This window comes from Bactrocera dorsalis, chromosome 1 (assembly GCF_023373825.1).
Source record: "Bactrocera dorsalis isolate Fly_Bdor chromosome 1, ASM2337382v1, whole genome shotgun sequence".
Lineage (NCBI taxonomy): Eukaryota > Metazoa > Arthropoda > Insecta > Diptera > Tephritidae > Bactrocera > Bactrocera dorsalis.
Window position 1 is genome coordinate 608,804 of NC_064303.1, and position 18,483 is coordinate 627,286.

General features: G+C 36.4%; 1 protein-coding gene across 4 annotated transcripts in view; it reads left to right on the top strand.

The window, feature by feature from the left end:
• Nucleotides 1-17,863, top strand: part of LOC105232258 (uncharacterized) — a 233,503-nt gene extending 215,640 nt beyond the window's left edge. For all 4 annotated transcript variants that reach the window (XM_011213895.4, XM_019992484.3, XM_011213894.4 and 1 more), the window contains 3 exons: nt 7,790-7,912; nt 8,009-8,192; nt 12,558-17,863. In XM_011213895.4, the coding sequence (XP_011212197.2) occupies nt 7,790-7,912; nt 8,009-8,192; nt 12,558-13,813 (1,563 nt within the window). In that variant the 3' untranslated portion in view covers nt 13,814-17,863. The remainder of the gene's footprint in view (nt 1-7,789; nt 7,913-8,008; nt 8,193-12,557) is intronic.
• Nucleotides 17,864-18,483: the final 620 nt, after the last annotated feature.

Sequence of the window (18,483 nt, forward strand, 5' to 3'; positions counted from 1 at the left end):
TCAATGCTAACTTATATAGTATCTCGTACAGCTGCTCATTCCTACTGCGGTATGCGCCATTGCCAATGCACAAAAAACTACAAATTTTCCTCAAAACCGTTCTCTCGAACACCTCTAACGTTGATTCATCAGAAATTGTCACTACTCATGCCTCCGCAACATGTAGCAGGGCGGAAATGATGAGGGACTTGCAGACTCATATAGAGAGCTCTGCATTTCACATTATTTTCTTAAGTAAAAGATTTAAAAAGGGACAAGATAGTGAGTCTCCTTGTCTGAAACCTTGCTTGGTATCCTCGGAGAGATCCTTCCCGATCCTGACGTAACTTTTTGTTATGTAGAAAAATTTTGCTTTGATGCGGTTTCTAGCAGATCGCTCATGGGTGAATGTCAGGACTCCGCAACGTAGTCTCTTTCCTACCACGAATCCCCCACGGAATTTGCCCTCCTTTATATGACCGCTGTTAAATTACACAAGAACATATTTGTTTCCCTTCTTATCCCGTCCATCGCACATCTTGGACGGCGGCAATGATAGCTTTTACTTATACGAGGACATCAACCAGGAAGCCAACGAAGCCTTTTGAATTTAGAGCCCGGACATTCTTGGTACCTTTCCTTAAATCATAGTCCTTAATAAGTTTGCCGTTGTCGTCATCTGAAGTAGGATATTTCATCCAAGGCTTAGTGTTATTTGAGTTAAAAGTTTTAGTCAATTATTAAAAAAGTTTGCTTTAGCTTTCATAAAATGCTGGTTTATTTCAAGTTACCTACTCTTATATCGCCAAAATATATATGAGTGAAATCTTTAGTTTAAATACCGACTTTGTGCAGTGAAAATATTGGTAGTCGAAAAAGTCTTTTCGTATTTTGTCAATAGATGTCATTGCAGTCGTATATCTCCAGTGCTACATAGTGTTGGAAAGGTGAGATGTTAAGCTTCATTTAACCAAAAACAAAATTAAATTCGGGGAAATTGGAAAAAAATACGAAAAGACTTTTTCGACTACCCTATATTTAGAACGTTCCCGCTATTTTTTAATTAATGCGCTCATCTACGAGAATTTCACAATTCATTCGAATAGCGACTTTTAGTTATAAAATTCCTTTTAGTCGGCTTCAAGCGTTTTTCACACTTTGTTTCGCTTTTACGAGCATTTGATGGTAATGCTTTTCAGAGGCACACAACACCTGCGAGCACTTTGCTGTCACTCACTCTTCACTTTTGCATATCAAACAACTTGCAACGGATATGAGCATTTTTTTAACGTGCCTGTGCGGGCCTTTAGAGACTTTTCTTTCATTTATTTTATCAATATGTACAAGTATTTACATACAACTCGTATTGTTATTGTTGTTGTCAGTGCTGGTCCGTTTTTCATTTTGATTTTGTGAGAAAAAAGGAACAAAACGAAAAAGTGTTGATATTTTTTATCGCTTTCAGTTGATTGTTGACGTTGATGAAAACTTTTGACTGTTGGCAGTTGCCGTTGACACTGATTGTTGACACATCACGCACTCACCGTTCGTAATATTGTGTAATAAACGTAGTTGCTGCTGGAGCGTAATTTATGATAAAAAATGAATGAAAAAATCAAGCAATAAAGTCACAAAACAATTGGTAATTGTCGCGCTCCCACACACACACACACATGCATGACTCGGCATATATGGCCTTATGGATGCGCGCACAAACACGCTTTCGATAGAGCAAACACAAATACGGAAAATAGGCCATGTTTATAATGCGATTCTTTGTTTTTGAAATATTCCCAGCACTCGAACTCGCTTTGTTGGCACTAAAATGCGCTCAAATATTTGCCACACACATGTCATCAACAACTGTCAACTGGCAATAACAACAGCAATAATGCCAACAGTAGCGCACACATACACATCCATACACATACACGCACACGATTACATACAAGGATGGGTAGAAAGTATGCTGAAAAAATATTTACAGTTACAGCGTTAGGAAAAATTGTCACATAAAAATCATAAACAGACTTTTAGTCATCGGCAGCAACAGCAAGAGCACATCAACAGAATGAACAACATCATTATTATCTGCATTGCAATCACAATCACACGACACATTGCGCTCGACATGCCTTCACAAAAACATAAACAAAATCACAGCGATCACTCAATCGCCAAGTCTCTGTGGCGGCGGCGTCGAATGACAAATTTGATTTGATGCGCCTCAAGGTATGCTTCGCTTGTCTACCCAACTCCGTTCGATCTGCAATTGCTATGTGCTTTTGACTTTTAGGTGTTGAGCCGCTTGACATTTATCTGTATTGTGGGTGCTTTTAATGTTCGCGCCTGCAGAAACAATGACGGTTTGAAACTGTTAATCGTGTGGGGTTGTCAAAGTTGACGCAACAGCAAATAATGCGGAGAGTGTGCTAATTGGAAAACGTTGATTAGGTATGGCAGCTTCAAGATAGACGCTCGAATATATTATACATTGAGACATACATACAGTATACGCTTACATTTACACATACATACTAACATTTACACAAACACAAATGCACTGCATACTGCTAATACAGCGCGCGCTTTTGGTCTTGTGGCAAGCTTTAAAACCTCTAACCGATGCCTCTAGCGCTTTGCACCCTTTGGCATTCGCCGTTCTGCCTGACACGCACACCATTACCGCCGAGCCAGCGCTATTGCGGCTATTGAGGTGCGAAAAACTAAAATATTCCGCATTCATAACTGATGTCTCTGTAACCATGTCGGTTGTGCCATGGCGCTAACGCTTTGCTGGCGCTGTCGCTCTGCCGTTGCGGTCTTCAGTCCCTACGCTCAGTTGCCGCCGCAGTTCTACAGGCCAGCACCGTAGTTGCTGTGTTTATTTGTACGCTTGCTTGTGTATGTAAATTTGGGTGTTTGCTAGCTTAAAGCAATTTTTCATGCAGCTTTTTGACGTTGTTTTGCTGTTTTGTGGCAGTCGGGTGCGTGTCGAGTGCACTTTGTGGTGGCGCAATTGCCCTACGGAGGTGCCCATGCTCGTCATACTGTAGTTGTTGTTGCTGTTGTTACTGTAAACCGAAATTCTGCGGTTACCAAAATTGTCACACTTTATGGAATTTTTCAACTATTATTTATGTTTTTGTTTTTGTTTTGCTGAAGTTACGCTGCTGTCTGACGCTTACAGCAAGCTCGCAGCACAAACGACTGCGTCTGTACATTTGTATGTGTAACTCGTCATGAGATCTATCAGGCTGCTGTGTGGTGTTGAGTCGCTATTTTCATCGTTTGTTTGTTTTTCTGGAGGACGGAAGAATTTTCATTGCATTCTTTTCGGAGCCAAAAAGCAATCAACCGCAAGAGCACATATATTGTTGTCGCACATCCACATTCTGACAGCTCGTAAATAATTGGCGAGCGCATGTTGAATTTATTTATTCCTTCATAAGTTATTGTAGCAAACGGAATTGAATACTTATGGGCCAATATAAGCAATACTTAAGAACTCAATAAAATACCATTCGAAAACAACAACAACAAGCGACTTTAAAAATACAACCACAAAATAACTTACTGATTTTTGAAAAATATTTTAACAATATTCTTCAGCTGCCGGCCGCTGTAGTTAGAGTGTAGAATGCAGGGAGCGGGCTGTGTACACCATTACAACATTACAACCACACTAAGATGGCCGGTGACGTCGGCAGCGCAACCATGGTTATAATTCACCGGCGAGATGACATTGTGGCTTTCATCTGTCAGTGGAACGAAACAAACAACCGCAGCCGAGCTCGAGCTCTTCAGCGCGCACCAAAAAGTTTAGCCTGGCATGGCAGTGGGGTCGCAGTTTGTTTAGTGTGGGTGGGCGTTGTAGCACATTTTCTGTCGCCGCAAAAGGAAATTGCTACTTAAATTAGTGAATTGTTTGCAATTCGTACATTTTGTTGAGCTATTAAGCACAAAGCGGCACAACACGCATACGCATGTTGGAATGTTGTATTACTAGCTCATGATTGAATGTGTGAAACGCTTTAGTTTTTGTAGGCGGTACAAGTTACATATGCTCCGTGGCATGAGATTTGGGATTGCGGTTTTTATATTCGTGACATATGTAATGTGGCTTCTGCATTTTGTCGGACACAGGCATACGTATGAACATGTGTGTAATTCAAACGTAATGAACCCTTTCACACCATAATATACGATAATATATGGCAGTTGCCTATTTGAAACGTTGAAACTGCGAAACTGTCGCAATGTTTGACGCATAAAAAGTTCTTAATTAAAATTTAAAACTCAAACAAAGCTACTTTGCATTTAAAATGAATTTCGCAACAGAAAAATTGCTATGCTCAACCGAACAAAGGGTTCGCCTAGGTCAAGAAACTATTTTAAAAATGAGTTTGCCGGTAAATAGTTTTCATCAGAATTCCAGAATTACCAAATATTTAACAGACTGGTCTATTTGTATACACTGAGGCGGGTATATTTATATATTACATTTTTACATCAAAAACCAATCGATAATATTATAAATGAAAGCTTAAATAATTTGAATTTCGTCGAATGACCTCAGTTGGAAAATAAAGCTGGCTGCTCATCTGTTAGGCGTGGGTGGCCCTCCACGCTTCCTTCGCAACCCTCCATAACTGTTCCGTACAGTTTCCTTAACCTCTGCCCAAAGATTGTTAATTGTATTTAGATCAGGTGACTAAGCCAGCCAGCGGCAATTTATTGGGTAGTCGAAAAAGTCTTTTCGTATTTCTAATCAAACTTTAACTTATTTTTTTATATTTATAATAAACTTTAATGAACCAAATATGTACCATTTTGGTGAAGCACTTTTTTCATTTTTCCACTACAGACATTATTCCATCAGTGTAAAGCTTTTCTGGTTTCTCGGCGAACAACTGCGACAAGTAATTTTCACAGGCTTCTCTAGAAGCCAACTTTAGTCCATCAAGGAAAGTTCTGCATTGACCGAAACAAATGCTAGTCCGATTATGCAAGGTCTGTGCTCCTTAGTTACCATGCGTGAAAACTTCCCAGCCAAGCTCTCCCATTTTTGCCGAGTCATCAAAGATATATGTGATCTGGCGTTGTCCTGATGGAAGACTAAGTTCTTTCTGTTGATCAGTTCTGGCCGTATTTTTTCGATTGCTTGCTTCAATCTCACCTGTTGTTGATAGTAAAATGAAGAATCAATCGTTCGACTGAAGCAGCTCATTGTATATGATTCTTTTCCACTCCCACAAAAACACTCAACATAACCTTTCGAGGCGTCAGTCCTGACTTTGGGACCATTTGCTGAGCTTCATCACGCTTGGACCATGATCGTTTTTCGCAAATTATTGTCGTATTTGATCCAATTTTCATCTTCTGTTATCATTCGCTTCAGAAATTCTTCGATTTCATTTCGTTTCAGCAAGCAATCACAGATGTTAAATCGGTCTATTAAATTTTTCACAGACAATACATATGGTACCCGAACATCGAGCTTCTTTTTGTAGCCAGCCATTTTTAAATGGTTAAAAATCATTTGATGAAGAATGTTAAGTTCCTTAGCGATGTCATGCATGCTTATATGATGGTTCTGTTCAACCTTTTCTATAATTTCATCGATTTTATCAACGATAGGTCAACCAGAGCGAGGTGCATCTTTCACGATATTTCCAGAACGGAAGCGAACGAACCATTGTTGTGTTACACAAACAGATACAGAATCGTCTCCGCAAGCTTCACTAATTTCAATGGTGGCTTGCGTGGCATTCTTCCATTTTTATACAAAAATTTCAAAAAATAGCGAATTTCTTCATTATTTTCACTCATTTTTGAAAAGCTGTAACTTTTTTTCAACTCCTCGAATTTAAGTTATTTTTTTTTTTTTGTTAAATGAAGCTTAAAATCTCACCTTTCTAATACCATATGATACGATACGATGGAAGTTGGTAGCACTTGAGATATACGACTGCAACGACATCTATTGACAAAATACGAAAAGACTTTTAGGACTACTCAATATATGTATTTAGCGTGTGGTAGCACAGTTGACACCACCATTTCAACATCGTACAATTTGGCATGCACGTTCTCTTTAATACGATATAACGGATGTTTACCCTTGTAGGAGAAGCACCGCCATAGGTTGGTTTCAGAACCTCCATGTTTACCGCCCGGTCTGGTATCAAAAGAATCATTCTCTGGCTTTCGTACATACTCTCGGCGTCTTCGGTAAAAATAAAACAATTTTCAGTTCATGCGCCATTTTTCAACTACAATGTAGTTAGTCTTCAACAAATTGAGCTCTGGCCCAGGAATGTGCAGGGTTGAAATAGTGACTCATTTCTTGGACTCACTTAACTGCGATCAACTTGTTTTCTTATAGTGAACGCAGTAACATTAAGATTTAACTTATCTTTAGTTTTTTTTGGTATAAAATGATTTTACTCTTTCCAAAACCACAACTTTCCTCAACTTTGGCTGGAGAAGAGCCGCTTTACGTCCACTTTTTTGTCCCCTTTTTCGGGATTTGATCCAATTTTTTTTAACATTCGTAACTTTTTTGGTAAAACAACTAAATATTCGATAAAGCTGTAAAATTTCCCGTACCTCAACAACTTTTTGATGAGATTTCGTTCTTCTTTAGAATAATGTCAGCCACAGCCCATTAAAAGCACTGGCTCATTGAAGAAAAAATCAGGACACAAAACGAAAACATGTTTTAAAATTTAAAGAAAAATTATTCATTAAATTAGAATTTAAATTTAAGCACAGAGTACTAATTTTGGGTATTTTTTTGGCACAGAAATAATTAACATTTTTTCTTGTTTTTATTTAGAATCAATCAGTCAATCAATATTATTATATTGACGGTAAATAGTTTTTAACACAACCTTTCTACAATAACGCGAATAATTTTCAAATAAAACTCATTCCATTAATTTTTTCCATAAATAGCGTAGATATGTTATATTTTAAGCCGATTAGTGCTCAACTGATATGTAGCCTTAATAGTGTGATTTGTTAAAGAATAATTATTGGTCGTGACACACAATTGAATTTATACCAATAGTTCTTCTTTTTATGATTGATATTATATTCCTTTTGAATTTTTTTATTGCTTTCTTTTTTACACGCATAATAACCATTATTTACAAACAATTCAAATTCCATTGAATTACTCCTAACAACACCTGCCATAGCAGAGCTCCATATAAAGAAATAATAATCAAAAATAATAATATTAAATCCACATAGCAGGCAATCTGGTGGAAAATATAACTCATGAATATTATGGAAGACATTAAAATATTGCACATCATTTCTACACCACAAAAGAATTGTTCTGTAAATATGAAGAAATAATGCCTGTTCTATCAAATCAGCCAGCCGTGAAGTTTACTTATACTCCATTTTTTCTTGAAATATTACAAATATTTCTCCTTAACATCATATTTTCTCTGTGTGTCTTACTTTTTTCATACTTTTCAACTCTTCATTTCACACAATAGTGTTACGTATGACAGGAATTGAACGATTTCTCCTGAATTGCAGCTATCATTATTTGTTGTTATTAAAAAAAATCAAAATTGTATGCAAAGTATCCTCAGTGCAACAGCTGATGGCGTGCAATAGCGGCAGCAACTGAAATGCAACAATTTGCAAGATTTTTCCGAAAATGTTTAACTGTTGAATGTTAAAAAACATATTTCAATAAATTTTCACATTTATTATCGTTTCATATTATTTTTAAAATATTATTTTCTCTTTCTTTTTTAAATGCTCAATATACATATTTTCATTCCAGGTGCCGCTGCATTCTATAAAAAGTTATCAAATTGAACGTTTTGAAGAGAGCAATTTGGAGTCGGTGGTGTGCGCGCTGAAATTCATGGTGACCACAAGTCATTTCGTTAAAGGACAAATGAGGGTAATTTTCAACGCTTCACAATAAATATTAATTTAATATTGTTTGAAGAAATATATGAATGAATGCATGATACTCGTGTTGATTTCGCCCCAACAGCTCAAGTGTACGGCCAGCATATTTGATATATTCAAAGAGGAAATCGAAAGTGTCATCGAAGAGGATCGACCGCGCATTATGGCCTCCGGCCGTTCATACGACATGCATAATAATTATCCATACGAACAGCATGGCAGCGGTGATGGCTTCGAGGATCATAACGAATCCTTTTTAACATATTCAGGTGAGTTGCAACGTATGTTGTGTTAATATGAAATACAAGGTTTTAATATAATAACTGTATGTTAACAACCGTTGAAATACGCAGCAATTAAAAAAGCAATATTTATTATAGTTTGCGGGCTTTTTGAAACGTTGTAGCAATTTAAAACACTTAATTGAGTTGAATAACGGTACTGATTGCAACTGTTTGCTGTTTGCTAAAGTGGATACTGCCAACACCTCAGTTTGCTTAACTTCAATAATAATTCGAAAGCTGCGGCTGCACAAAAGGACGATATACTGCCTTAAGTTCTTGTGTGGAAAGCTTTTTCATTTGACAAGATATCTTCAAGAAGTTTGACACAGCTTATTACTAAAGAAGTCCGAAGAAACTGTTAAGATAAAACCACTTTAGCTTAAAGCACCAATACAAACTGAATGATTAAAATAAAGTCGTTGTAGGGAAAACTTTTTTATATAACAAGATATTTTAATGAAATTTGGCATAAATAATTTTCTAAGCCAAAAGTATAACCTGCGAAAAAATTGTTATGATCAGATCAATATAGCGTATAGCTACTAAACAAACTGAAATATCAACATAAAGTTCTTGTTAGGAAAACATTTTTATTTCACAATATATCTTCAAAAAATTCGACAGAGATTATTGTCTAAGAAAATGTCACAATATTTGAATTTTTCAGATCGTACTTCTATATTATATAACTGCCATACAAATTGAGGTATCAAAATTTAGTTCTTCTATTGAAAACTTTTTTATTTAACAAGAAATCTTCACCAAATTTTAGAAGTATTATTATTTTAGGAAACGCCATAATCTCCGAAGAAATTGAACAGATCGGATCACTATAGCATATGGCTGTCATACAAACTGAGCGATCCAAATCAAGTCCTGGTATAGAAAACTTGTTTATATAACAAGATATTTTAATGAAATTTGGCATGAATCATTTTGCAAGCCAACGGTAGAAACTCCAAAGAAATTATTCAGATCGGATCACTATAGCGTATAGCTGCCATACAATTTTAGCCCTCAAAATCAAGCTAAAGACCTGTTTATATCCTTTTATGCCATAACCAATGCAACTGTGAAGGATATTATAACTATGTTGCAACTAAAGTAAACATTTTACTTTTTTTATGTTTTTTTTTTGCTTTTAAATACTGGGAAAGTCGCTGAGTTGTGCATTTCCTAATCAACCGATGAGCGTCGTGTTTGCTGACACATGCATACATACATACATATATGTCAGTATTGTGCCATACGAAGCTGTTTATTTAATGCAAATTGCAATAAACTTCAAATTTCTCGCTTCGTTTAATGGGCAAATCGACTGGCTTTGCTTGCCACCCGATCGAACACATATTTAATCGAAAGCAAATCAACTCGAACTGCAAACAACTTTTCAGCAATATTTAATGTTTATATTCATTACTGTATGTACACATGTGTGTGAGAGTGTGTCGATTCACCGCTGCTCCACCTTCTTTTTCCAAAACGTTTAACACCATATTTTCCACTGCTGCGTTTCCTGCCGTCTTCTCTTCTCACTCGTAGTTTGTAATACACACATCCTTAGCAGCCTGCCTTCGTCGTGTTATACCAAAACACTCACGCACACACAAACATATGTGCGCTACGAAATGCAAACAAAATTTCTCAAACCTTAGCTGTGTTCATAAAGCGCATCCGCATACATATATATATGCCAATGTATGTATGTATATATGTATATGCTACATATATACATATATATATACAGCAGGGAATGACGTTATCCGCCCAAAACTATGCAATACATTGAACGACTACGTTGTTGCTCAATATTTGTGAAAATATGATAAGGTAGCAGCGAGCGGCGTAGTGGATGAAAGAGCACACATGCCCGCTAGGTGTAAATAAAAAAGAAATTTCACTAAAGTGTTGCCACTTACTTGAGGCAACATTGACATACACGAATTCATGCAAACACGCCTAAAAGGAAAATCAAAAAAAAACTCGCAAGAAAATACCATACACATTGAAAGCGCCGGAGTTTATACATCTATGCAGTCGCTTGCTCCTCGTGTGTGTGTGTGTACATGTGTGCATGCATAGTTAAACTTAAATTGAGTTAAGGCGGCGCTGTCATTGAAGGCAAACGGCAGTTTGTTTTTACAAGTGCTGCTGCTGCTGCTCCATCGACTGCCTTGGCTTCAGCTGCTTATGATCAACATAATACGCTGTTAAGGCGCATTAAAATATGCATAGCTATTTATAGCACACACACACACCCAGACGGTGGCATATGTGCCCTAGCAGCAAGTAAGCCAATCAGTCGCAAACAACGCTAACGACTCGATGTGCAGTCAATTTTGCCACAAAGCGAACGGGCGCATAAAAGTGCCGTTGCCATATGAAAGGCGCTCCTTGCTGCCGCATACAACACCGTTACACACGTATGCTGACAGCTGACGGCAGCTCGCTCCACGCCGGAGCGGTACTTACACTTCATAATGCATGCAAATGCAATGTTAACATATACCGAAGTGTCAACAAAGTGCAAATTCATCGCCACTGCCGACTCCCTCTGCACATGCTCACAGCCCGCCGGCTGCCAAGAACTCCGTTAGTATTGCGTATTTTCGCTTTTCATCAAATTCAGCTAATACAGCTTGTCCTTATTCACATCAGCGATATTTGATCCCACAAATCTCCCTAAAAAATGCTCCAACTGGTAAAAAGTAAATGGAAGAGAAGCGCCTGTGAGGCTCTTTGTTATAAGTTTTTTATGTTATTGTACCATTGTTTGAGGCAGTCTCGTTTCGTTTGTCTATTTGAAAACTGAAAATTGTCATAAAGCTGATGTATATACTTCGGCCACATCCTTAATTGAAACCCAATGTTGAGGAGAGCATAGGACGGCTTTAGTTGCCTTATATTGTTGTAGAGGAGTTATTGTGAAGCGGTGGGAACTCTCATCAAGACTTTTGCTTTACTGTTCTATGATGTATTATATTTGTCTGGTGAAGAGCGCTCAGTAAAGCCACACTGACTAAACTGCCGAAACGAGTTCAACGAGCGACTCTCATTGCCAACAGTGGTGCACTACGTACAACACCACCGATGGCACTTCTACATCTGGCATGCATTGCTACGAAGGTTGCTGTCAATCTCTGGAAAACTGGGCATATTAAGGGTTCCAGAGAGAAACATACCGTAATTCTCTCGCACTTCGATTGCATCCGTGATAACTTGAACTACTTCGCCCAGGAGCTTACTTCTAGCGGAATCTTATACGCCCACAGACATCAGAGGTATATGTGCGTGGCGCGGAGTCGCTGAAGAAGAAGCTAAAGAAGTTGCTCTTAGTAAGGTGGCAACACACTTACTTCATAGAGATGTCAATGAACTCGCTAAAAAGGCTAGCTTAACTCAAATCCCACAAAAGATGGCAGCAAGCAGGTATTGCTTTGTCTTCATTCACTCTAGAGTTAGATGATGGGCCATGCGCGAGCTCAATATGTATTGGTCAGTTAGTTTTACATGTCCACGATGATAGGGCTCCTAACTGGATACCCTCCCATTGGCATTTACGCGTTAAGAAGATGAGGTAAAAAAAGTGGCCACTTTCTTCTTCTCTGTCCAGCTTTCGACAGCTTAATATTGAATATGCTTCATTGCCCTACTTTCTCCGAACCCGACGAATTCGCTGTAGTAGATATTAATCAACTCAATAAATTTGTGGCTGGCTCTCAACGGCCTTTTTTATCCGTATTTAGGAGTTCTAGGCATCACAATGGACTAGCATCTCTGATAGTCGAAGTGGGATTATTCGTGGTCCAACAAAAATCAGCCATTTAACCTAACCTATGCATCCAAATCCAAAGAAATAATTAATGAATTAAATTCTTTGGATTATTATGAGTGCATTGTCAAAAGTTTCCAGTATCAGCACTGTTAACCTCAAACTCAAACTATTTGAAAGTTTCTACCTGAATTCAGCTCCAGAAAATATATATGCCAAGGGTGCATGAAAATGTCATTATTGACTTCGAAAATAATGCACTAAAGGCATCATATTCGATTTGTAGAACGCGGAACGAGACACCAAGCGGGAGTCACTCACTCAACTCGCTCGCTCGGCATCACCACACCACGCGCCGACTTTGGCAGCATTTTGCTTTCCGAAAAAAAAAAACAGATGATTGTAAGTTATTTTCAATAAAACGCTGCAGAACTTTCCATTTGATAAGAAAACATACAATAAATTACATTCTAGATTCCAATTGATTGACACTAATGCTCCATTTTTCTAGCTTCGCAAAAACTCTTTCAGTCAATTTCTCATTGTTGAATTCTGTGTCTGTTTGTCTTCCTTTCTAGCCGCCGACATCACGTCTTCGGCAACAACCGTACACGGCACGATAGCGAGCATCTACGCGAAAGCGCTAAAAGTGCATTGGAAGCGCCTTTGGACCGCTCTGATGGCGGCAGCGGCAGCAATTCGGGCAACCAGCAGGCTGCGAAGCGTACCGGCAGTGGACCTGGAGCTGGCGCACCGATATGTCAAAAGGATAAGTGAAGCAAGCGATGATGATGAGAAAGAAAATGCACCAACAGCGGCAGTGAAGAACTTCGCGCGGTTGCCAGCTACCACCACCGACACCGAGTGTGTTGCTTATATTTTTATTGCCATTTGCACGAGCGTCTTTCTATGCGCACTGACACGCCATTTTATAAGCTGTCAAAGGAACCAAAGGAAACCCAGCGAAGTGAGTGGCGCAGTGACGACACCACGAACTACCGCCTCGACGGTAGCGGCACCAGTGGCAGATTTCACTGCCACGGTGTTGCCATCAAAGGTAATAATAACGACAACAACAACAACGACAGCAGCAAGGCGCGTTGTAAATGATGGGGCAGCTTCAATCTTGGCAGTCAAACGGACATTGAAAGGACGAAAATCCTTTCATAATTGCGTTGGAAAAAATTTGAAATCATTGAGTGTACGATTGGCAGGATTGCCGCGGGCGCTGTGCCCGATGTTTATGCAGTGGGCGAAAGTAGCGGCGAATCCATTACAAAAATTGGCAAATCAACAACAGCTTCAGCAGCAGCAACGGCAGCAACAGAAAAGCACGTCAATATTGCGCAACCAAGCGCGCAAACAGCGCCACGCAACTCAACAGCTGTCGGTGACAGTTGCCGGTAGGAGCCCATCAACTCCATTACCAGCAACTGTGGCTGCATTGACATTTGACACGCCGGGTGTTAGCGCTGCCATGCACGCTGCAATTGCCGGCTGCAACAACCCTGGCAGCAGTCTCTGCAGCGGGGGCGACGGCGGCAGCAATCAAGCAATTGGCAATTTCACTAAGGACACGTCAAAGGATCAAACATTATTGATGATGATTGCACAACGTTTCGATTGTCAACATGTTGACGATTTGGTTACACTCTCTCTGTCGCACAACGCGCTCAGTAAGAGGCAGGAGCGGCAGCAACAACAACAACAACAGCAACAGCCACTGCTGTTGGGTGCCATAAAAGACGGCAAGGTGCTGTCGAAATCCAAGGTGTTGCTGGCTAATTGGCAAGAAAGCGGCGTGACACCTCGTCCTTGCTGCGGCCACTGCTGATGTCCGCCGACCCAAGGCAATTGAGTGCACCACATAGCTTAAACAGAAATTATAATTACATACCATAAATAGCTTAATACCAATAAATATACCAAATATGAATTAATAATACTCCCGGAAGCGCCGTGTTATCTCCAAAGCAAAGGCGTCATTGCCAAACCAAAAAACATAGAAAATATGTTATATTAGTTTAGAGCTGTCTAGCGTTAAGGAAATGTTGATGTTGCTTTTTAAAATGCCAGAAGTAGTAGAAGAAAGAGTAAATATGTGTAAATAAAGGAGCGAGTTGCGCGAAAGAAATGATAAATTTGAAGCAAGTTGTGAAAATGTGAACATATTGTAATGGCTTAGAGTAATGCCAAAAATAGCACTTCATTTAGTAATAAGTAATAAGTTTAGAAAGCGTATGAAATGTATACCAAAAAGATACGAATTATCAGCAAAAGCGATGAAATGCGAAAATCATAAAATTATGTTGCGCATAAAAATAAGCGCGTGGAGTAGCCAGTCATTGCAACAGCACAGTTTGCCTTTTTTAATAACGTCAGCTGACTCTATGCTTACACACCATTCGTTAATTGAAGTGTCTTCAAGACAAAATAATGCTGCTGTTTAACAAATAGTCGAAAATTACTGACTCTAAAGTCGATAAAAGAAGTAAGCGACTGTGCTATTGCGTTGCTGGCGCTTAGAAAAATAGTAAATACCGTTGTAAATGTTGTATTCAATACATTTAATATTATATTAGCTGCTAAGTATGTTAAAAGACAACAAATTCGACAAAAGACGACTGAGCGGTCTTAAAACAAACAAATCACTCAATTTGCGTTGCTTTATGTTTAAGTTATTTAATTTGAATGTGTTTTCGTTAAACGAAATATGATTTCAAAAACAGCTTCTGTACATTTACATTATTACTATGATTATATTATTACTATTTTGTATTTATATCATTACTATATTATACATATATTTTCAATTATTGTAAAAGTTTTCACTTGCTTGTAATTTATAAGAATTTTTATTGCAAATTCATTTTTAATATATGAACATTTCAAATAAATTCGGCAACTGTGTTCTTATTTATGATTTCAATTATTTTTAACATAACCATATTTCTAACATAAAACTTTCACGCAACTGTTAAACAACATACGAAATGGCTGCAAAATGTGCTGCAACATTTTCTGTAAACATTTTGTCAGCCACACGCTGTTTAACATGCTCGCCTGTTAAAAAAACCAGAAGCCGAGAAACGAATTCGGTACGTCGCATATGCGTGCAGCAAGGTGGTAAAATTTGGTAAATGCACCAAGCACCCATAAACGGCAGCAAGCAGCCGCCCAGCTGCAGACGGAAATGCACTTTTGTTTTCCGACGCCTAAAAGTATGCTGCAAAATATGGCTTCCGCCCAAATAAGTGCAGCGGATGTTCAAAAATCTACTACTTTAGTTACGCCACAACCCATTTAGCAAAGTTTCATATTTACCGGTTGCTGACCGTGCTGTAAAACACAGTACAGGGTGCATCAATGCTTGAAGAAATGAAAACAATACATTTGGTGAACTTTATTTTATTTTTTATTTTATTTAAGTGATTATTTTTTATAATATTTTTTTACAATATTTTCGTTATATTTTTACTACATTTTTTTTAAGTTTTTTTGCATATATTTTAAATTTCTGCCATATAGGAAAAATAATCAAAAATAAATTTGTTTAACTACTTAAGGTATATTTAAAAACCTTTTTACATAGTAATATAAAGAAAATATGCAAATGTGCACAAGCGAGCTTCGTCTTGTTTGCATTTCGCTTTTAGAAATATAAGTAAACAAATTGTATATAAAAAAGTTATTGCGTAAATTTATAGCATATTCGATGATAATATAACGGGCAAGTAGCTGAAATTGTAAATATGCAAAGTGAAATCACTGAAGTTGTGAAAATTATTATCTAAACCAAAATACTCAAAGAGTTGTAGGTGCCACTGTTACATTGCGATGTTAATCAGAAAACGGTGGTTGTCGTTAGATGGATAAATTTAGAAACTAAATTTTAGTTTAGCTTAGGTATAAAATACGCTCATTTGTATATGTATGTGTAACTAACAGTAAGCAGTAGCAAACATTAATTCAAGGAACTTCACGCCTCAGTCACTGAACGAAATTGACAGTGTTGTTGTTTTTGTAGTGTTTTTCGTTGGTAGTTGCTTTTCGTTTGTACCCACTTTTGGCCTGGATTAAAAATTTATAGTAATTCACGACACTTCTTTTGAAATTACAAGATCCAACGGTAGATAGTTCCTTCAATTGGAGTACATAAATTAATATACAGACACACATAGGCATATATGTAAATTTTAATATGGCAAATATGAAAAATATAAAAAATAAAGAAAATAAATACCTATTAAAAAATTAAAAAAAATATGAAAAGCAAAAATATAAAAAATATATAAATACTTAAATATAAAAACCATAAATAATTTAAAAAATTGCTACATAAATAAGCGTAAAAATTTAAAGCCAGTAAATTAATCAAAATTTTGAAATTAAGAGTAACAAACCTTCTGGATGGAAAGCACAAAGGTGTTTCATGTTGTGAAAAGAGCATAGAGCATTTTATAGCTTATTATTGATGGACGGCTTTCGTACTTTATAAATGAAATAATTAATTTTGTTTATGCAAACTATTTGTTCTTTTGAAAGCTAATTAATTCTTCAACAAATTATTATATGACTTTTTTCGAAAAGGCTCTGCCATCTGCTTCTTGGCTCTTATCTCTTAAAACGATAGATGATTAAAATGCGGTTTGCCATTGCAGCAGGCACTCAACGAGACGGAATCATATTCAGGAGTTATTAATTGAAAATCACTGAGATTGTTCGATTTTAAATGGACATATGTATGTATTTCTGATTAAATATTTTATTTTCAAAAAACAAAAATTGAGACATTACGATTAAAAAATGTATTTTAATATATGTATAAAAAATTAATTTTAATTTATAAAAAAAAAATAATTTTAATTTATAAAAAAAATTTTTTATACATTAAACAAATTAATTTTAATTGTAAATTATTGAAATTATTTTTTTATTAAATTAACATTAATTTTTTATTCAGACGTTGGAAAAAAAATTTAGTTTTAAAACGATTTACTTTTTTAATTCGGAATGTAAGTGATGTCCATACTTCAGATTAAATGTGTCTTATTTAATTTTCAATACGTATTTGGCATTAAAATTCCATTTCGAATTTTTAATTTTTTTATTTAAATGTTAATTCAATTACTTTTGTTAACACATTATTTGCAACCCTGCAAATTTAGTGTAGAGTGGTTTTTTCATATGTTATGGATTTAAATTTTTTGGTTCGATCATTGCCTGACAAATATGTATATCTATCTTAACAGCCGATCGGTTTAGCCGATTTGGAAACATTTTTCCACCTTCTCTAATATCGTTTCGAGAAAAACCGATTTTAGAACATTTTAGAAATTTTCGGATTCTCTTGATTCCGTAGGCTATTTCTATACTTTGTCTTCTTTATTGACGTAGGCACCGCCCACGGGGTTATCGAAATCGAAATCTTTTTCTGGAATTTTTTTCTCGGAAAGTATAATTGGTAAAACGATGATTTTTTTTGGTCATCCAAGCAAAGGGGGCAGGGAAGGGAGCTACGGAATAATGACGGCAGATCTTAATTGAACAAAATAAAAAACGATTTTTAGTTCTTTTATTTCTAACAATTTTTTAAATTAACAATTTTTACTACTTTTGGCAAATTCTAGTTCCACCGGCAAAATCCTGATGAACATGTCTAAACAATATCAATGCGATATCTCAATTTTTGACCTTGTATGACTTCCAACAACACGAAAAACGTGGTTTTGGAAAAAAAATTAATCAGTTTTTTGAACTTTACAAGCGAATATAACCCTTTACATTTACATAATTAACTAATTTACAATTAACTACAATTATATTAATTTCAAGCAATGTATCAGTTGCCATAAATGAAGAATAAACAAACTCTCATGAACGCACCATTAAAAAAAAGCAGCAAACAAAAAAGCAAAAATGTATAAAAATTATTGTTATAATGAAAGAAGTACATGAACAATAAAGAAATTAAAACTGTGCAACACAAAAGAAATATTAGTGAGTAAAGTAAAAACTAAAATAGACTATAAATATTTAAAAAAATCATAGTATGCTATTAAGATAGGTGCACGCATGCATATACATACATATACATATGGATATAAATAATTACATATATAAGAGCATAAGTTAATCATATCCCATAAAATAATAAAAAAGTGCATGGATGATGATCATGTGCCCGCAAGGAGGGAGATTCGTATGTACGGACGTATGCATAGACATACATATGTATGTATGTGTGCGATGAAGGCTATGTAAAATGTAATGTATTGGCTAATTTATACCGTAGTTATTATATATGTATGCAGCACATATACATAAAGCCATTACTAGACTGTAAGTCATAAAATAAATTCATAAGTTTATTACAATAATAGCAAAAACATTATAATAAATGTAAACGGACAGTCTTATGTTTGTTTAGAATACAATTAAATTAGAATTAAGTAACAAAATAAATATGTGAATAAAGAATTAAACATTTCGCTGTTGTACCGT